Below are 6,000 nucleotides of genomic sequence, written 5' to 3' on the forward strand. Positions count from 1 at the left end.
GAATCTTCCTCTGCTCCTCTCCATCTGAACTTTAGAGATAAGGCCTCTTTTACTACTATGGCTGGCCAGCAATCCCCTGGAATCAACTTGTCCTTGTCCTCCAGCTTTGGGGTTATAGATAAATGCTGCTGTGCCCAGCTTTTTGTGGGCTTCAGTATCCAAACTCAATTACTTTATATACTAAGCTGTCTCCCAGCCTCCACATTTTATGTTTTGAAAATGCAGACTATAAAGAGTAACTTAGTATTCTTTTTAGTATTTTAATCCTATCTCATGAGAATAAACTCTAGAAGGTTGTATCAAAAGTTAAATGAATATTAGCATGTTAATATTAGTTCTTAACGGATTTTCCTTAAAGAAAATACACTACTCATACATTCTGCCCTGTTTCACTTTAACCTTTACAATATCACTGCTTTAAAATCTTTAAATATTATGTTGTTACTTTTATTGCCTAATTTCCCTTAAGAAACTTTAAAGACATATCTGTTTTTCTTTCTTTCACAGTTTGAATCCTCTATGTCTTGTAAGACAAAGAATTGTTTTTCATTATTTAGAAAGACAAAAACATAAATGTTTCTTATTGTCGCCATTCATGTAATTACTACTGAAGGGCAGACTGCACACTACCATTTACTGCAGTGGTTCTCAACCTTCCTAATGCTGTGACCCTCTAATATAGTTCCTTATGTTGTGGGGACCCACAACCATAAAATTATTCCGTAACTTAGCTATTGTTATGAATCATAATGTAAATATCTGTGTTTTCTGATGGTCTTAGGAAATTTCTGTCAAAGGGTCACTTGATCTCCAAAAAGGTCACCCACATGTTGAGAAGTACTGACTTACTAGGTTTCACTGTGTAAATACAGTTGCTTTAATTTTGAATGCACTAAGGATGATGTAATATTAGATGAGGAAACAATTTAGAATTCTAGAAGACACACTGTGACTGTGCTGACCTGCTTAGGGACTACTAAACCATTGTAGAAGGAGCTGTGGGCTGCGTTCCCGCCCAGCTCCCACACGGCTAGTTTTATACCCAAATAACAACTCACAAATTGTATTCTTTTAAACACTGCCTGGCCCATTAGTCCCAGCCTCTTATTGGCTAATTCTCACATCTTGATTAACCCATTTCTAATGAGTGTACCACCACGAGGTGGTGTCTTACCAGCAAGGATCTTAACCTGTGTCCATCTTGGAGAGGAGAGCTATGGCGACTGCCTGACTTGGCTTCTTTCTCCCAGCATTCTGTTTTGTCTACTCTGCCTACCTAATTTTCTGTCCTATTAAAGGGCCAAGGCAGTTTCTTTATTTAACCAATGAAATCAACACAAAACAGAAGACTCTTCCATATCAAACCATAGTAAAAGCTAATACACAAAGCTGCTTATGTGTTAGACTATAAAACATACAACTTTATGTCTGAATAAAATATAATGTAATACAGTATAGTTTTTAAATAAAGCATACAGTTCCTCTGTTATTATTTATAAAGTATATGTTCTAAGTATTTATCATATAAGAATACATTTGGTTCTATGGTATAAGTACTATTGAATGGGTACTATTTATAGACAAACAGACTCGGGCCAAAATAGACTAAATAACTTTTTAGGGTCTAAATATTCCTCTTTCTCTGTCTGTATGTCCCATTCCTTAACTGCACTGTATGAGGTGCGATGTTCAGCCAGAGAGTCCATGTTAGGATTTCCAGCCACCCAGTGGCTGTGGTTCCTTGTACTGCACAGGAAGGCTCTGCAGTCTTCCAATTCAACACATATTTCAGGTACCTTTCTATAAGTACCTTTCTTCATCAATGAACATTTCTAAACTCCAGCTTCCCTGTTTAGTGGAGTTTAAGTTTGTTTAAAAAGGTTCTTGAGCCAGGCGGTGGTGGCGCACGCCTTTAATCCCAGCACTCGGGAGGCAGAGGCAGGCGGATCTCTGTGAGTTCGAGACCAGCCTGGTTTACAGAGCTAGTTCCAGGACAGGCTCCAAAAACCACAGAGAAACCCTGTCTCGAAAAACCAAAAAAAAAAAAAAAAAAAAAAAAAAGGTTCTTGAATATGTTTGCTAACCCAGAAACTTAGGTTTCCCTCGTTGGAAAGCAGTAGGAGCACAGCAAAGCCTTTCCTGCAGTTAACAAGTGATCTGGCATCCCCTGCTCAGCAGGCAAACGTGCCTGAATTCAATTCCTGGGTCCCACATGGCAGAAGGGGAGAAGCACCTCTCCCAAACTGTTTGGAGACCTGTGCGTGTGTGCTGTGGTGTGTGTGCACATACACACAAATAGTCTTCACCCAGCGGTAGATGTTTTTTCCCTATGATTGTTCCATCCAAATAGTAAGAAACATCCTTTCCTCTCCGTTATGTCATATGCACTTGAACTCTTATAAGGGAATTTATAATAGTTTTATAAATTTAATATTATGATTTTATAATTACAAGGGCTAAGTCTGGGTTCACAGATTCTCCCTAGTAATAAGGATCCCAGGTGATACCATGTCACTCATGAACTCTAGTATTACTGTATAATCCTGGGAGATGATGAAGCAGTTCCCATTTTGAGATATTATCTTATTGACTGGATCATTTCCTCTTGAATTATATTTTCCAACCTTTGAAATTTTATAGTTTAATTCTGTGAGGCTAATGAAGGATCTTGTGAAAGGTTTCCTGCTGAGAGCTATGTATATCTCATTGTTGAGATACTTTGTTTTCCCAGTGGAGTTTTAAAATTACGTTTACTACATACTAAAAGGTATGTCAACACAAGCATATACTAGCTATGTCATTTATAAAGAATGTATGTCAGATTATAATGCATACTTTTACAAAGATTACTTGAGGATTTGTTAGCTGTAAAATAGGATTCAGGAAGGCACATACTTGGAATAGTAAGATGGCTGGGTGGGTAAAGGCACTTCCCACCGAATCTGGCAACCACCCTTCCCATCCTCACGACTCGTTGGTAAAAAAGAGAGAACCAGCTGACCTCCATAGATAACCCATGGAATATGTGCCCACATGTGTATATGAAAAATGAATGTCATAAAACTTTTTAAACAAGCATATATAATTGACCTTGCAAATAAAGAGAAGACAAAATATATTATTTTGGATGGTTGCCTAGGTTATAACAACACATGGATGGCTACTGTAATAACTCATATAACATCATCTATATTATACTGATAACTACTGTCTAATTTTTATTCAGTTCTAAATGAATTTATTCCTCACATCATCACTTTCTCAGCTGTGCTAATAGTTAAACCAACACATGCCAATTCCAGAATTTAGTTTAAAAACTGGCATATTAAGTCAGTCTAAGACTGGGCTAAAGAGTAACAATCATTTGTATTTTCATAACTATTATATATTTTGAGTGTAACTCCTTCCCAAATTTTTGGCAGATTCCAATTTAAGGGTTAGGTTAAGATTCTTTTGACATAATAACTTGCTGTGCCTCATACCCATTTAAAAGCTTTATTTTTGCTTTTTTTAAACTATGGAATTTTCTTTAAATTTTAAATTTTTTAAATTATGGAATTTCTATATTAGTTGACTGTTTGAAGTAACTGTTCATCATTGTGGCATATTCTTGGTGGAAACTCATCTCTCTGAGAATGTTTTCCAGTGGGTTAGTAGGCTTTTGCAAAAATCTTCCACTGCAGTGTTTCATGATTGAAGGTCAGGCTGCAGTCTGAGAGCCTTGATACCAAGAGAACTAAGGCATCCACAGTTGAATTTACAATGTATTGGAAAGGGAAGTCACTTCAGCTTTTCTTATAGTGAATAGTTGTGAAGACTATTATGTCTAAGAAAAAAAATTAAGTTGTAATTTGACAGGTCAGATTAGCTTCTAACGTAATAATCTTCTGTTGTTTTTTTGCATGCAACAAAAACAGTGCACACACACTTTCCAAACACTGAGCACTTTATAGTCCGGTGAAGGTGTGTAAACACTAGCAGATGCTTTTCCCACAGGCACAAATAACTACATTAACTTCCACTTATTATTCTCTTCATGAATTACCCTGATCAGGAAAACACTAGTGGGGGATATAACTCCTTCTGCAGGAGCTTACTGCTGTCAGTGCAACCCAAGCCACTGCCATCTTCCTTACTGCTATTCCTGCTCCTGCTTCAGTCTTTGGTTTGTGCCAAGACACCAACTCTCTGGGGCCAAGCCCTGGTGCATGCTTATTCAACCATAAAATGAGAGTGTCTATCTCAGTTATTCTAAGAATTTGTTAACATAAAGTTCCTTAACTGTGAAGGCTGAGTTCTTAAGTTTGGAAAAGCTGTTATTTTGAAAATGTTATTTTCAAAAGCAAATGTTTGCTGAATAGTACATGGTGAATTAAATTCTAGTTGGGAACATTTTCCAACAGTGTTTTAATATGTGCCTAAAAAGACCAATTTTCTTAGCCCAGGAGCACTTACTGCTTTGTGGTTGTGGTATATACATTAGTTACAGTTTTCCCTTTTTGTCTTCACAGGTTAATGACTGCAGAGAGTGTGATCAGATTTGTCCACAAGGAGATGGGTATAGTTCCAAGCTGGGGTGGTGCCAGCAGGCTGGTTGAAATCATCGGTAGCAGACAAGCTCTCAAAGTGTTAAGTGGGACCCTCAAAGTGGACTCCCAGAAAGCTGTAAATCTAGGCTTGGCTGATGAGGTCTTACAGTCTTCTGATGAAGCTAAGGCTCTCAAAGAGGCCGAAGAGTGGCTAGAGCAATTTGTCAGTGGGCCTTCAGAAGTCATTAGAGGGTTAAAAAAGTCTGTCTGTTCAGGCAGAGAGCTGTACTTAGAGGAAGCGCTACAGAATGAAAGAGATGTTTTAGGAACACTGTGGGGTGGCCCTGCAAACTTAGACGCTATTGCTAAGAGAGAGAAACATACTAAATAGTTTCTAAGGTGTGGGTGTACTACAAGCTAAAGCTGCAGTGAGAACATGGTGGAAGTGAAGTGACGTTTAAAGTGAGCAGAACACTTGACGCTGACTGTTAATATGTTTATTTGGTTTCGGTGGTGTTTTCTATATCTCAATTTGTTGGTTTTTCTTTAACATTCACTTAAATCATTTTTTTTTTACCAATTTGTACATTCCTATAGTAATTCTTATCCTAGAACCAAGGATCAATTCTCAAACAGAAAGCCTAACTTTAAGCTTATCCTTGGTGACATACTTATTCATCTAAATATTAAGGCATGGTGTTATACCTGTCATGTAGCCAGGGTGGCCTTGAATTTCTAATGCCTCTGCCACTACCTTCCAAATGCTAGTATATACTATTGTGTCTGGCCATTTTGTTCTTTCTTAAAGTTGATTTAATTTACAAAAACAAAATAAAAAGACCTCAGTAAAGTTTTCATATGAAGCAAACATCAAGGAGGAATAAAGTAGTCATTTCTGCTCTGTAGACTTAAGGGTACTTATTGGTGGGAAATGGCCCTTCATTGAAAAAAACGTACACTTTTTGCTGAGTTTGGAGCTTTAGTTGGTCTTTTTAAACCATATTTCAAATGAACCAATGAACAGTGAAAGCCAGTACACAGAGCAAGCACTCACTGGCTGTACAAAGTAGCTTTGCATTGTTCTCTGGACTTCTTCAGCCAATGGTAAAACAATATTGTCAATGGGGTTTATAACTGAAACTATTAAAGATCTGTGAAGCTAACTTTCATTTTTGCCAGATTTATTTCTTGAATAATATTTAATTCTTGTGTGGCTGTCTTTTAATACTAAATTTAATCAAAACATGTAATCGAAGCATTACGTCATCCCAGAATTCACTTCTTTAAACTGTTTCTCTAAGAACTGTTTTTCCAATCTGTTTCAACAAGCGGTAAAAAACACTCAAAGTAGTGACTATTTTTTGTTGTTTTAGCACTCAGCTAACTTGCTAGTCCTAATAAAGGGAATTTAGAAGTATGTACCCACATGATCTCACATTTTAAAGAAAACAGACATGATTTTTCCAGAGAC

At 37.1% G+C, this 6,000-nt stretch overlaps 1 protein-coding gene across 5 annotated transcripts in view; it reads left to right on the forward strand.

Moving 5' to 3' along the window:
* Echdc1 (ethylmalonyl-CoA decarboxylase 1) overlaps positions 1-5,692 on the forward strand; it is a 31,478-nt gene extending 25,786 nt beyond the window's left edge. For all 5 annotated transcript variants that reach the window (XM_041653476.1, XM_041653477.1, XM_041653474.1 and 2 more), the window contains one exon: positions 4,512-5,692. In XM_041653476.1, the coding sequence (XP_041509410.1) occupies positions 4,512-4,920 (409 nt within the window). In that variant the 3' untranslated portion in view covers positions 4,921-5,692. The remainder of the gene's footprint in view (positions 1-4,511) is intronic.
* The last annotated feature ends 308 nt before the right edge of the window (positions 5,693-6,000 follow it).

Source organism: Microtus oregoni, unplaced genomic scaffold (assembly GCF_018167655.1).
Source record: "Microtus oregoni isolate MIOR12 unplaced genomic scaffold, Mior012 000006F_ref0000085, whole genome shotgun sequence".
NCBI lineage: Eukaryota > Metazoa > Chordata > Mammalia > Rodentia > Cricetidae > Microtus > Microtus oregoni.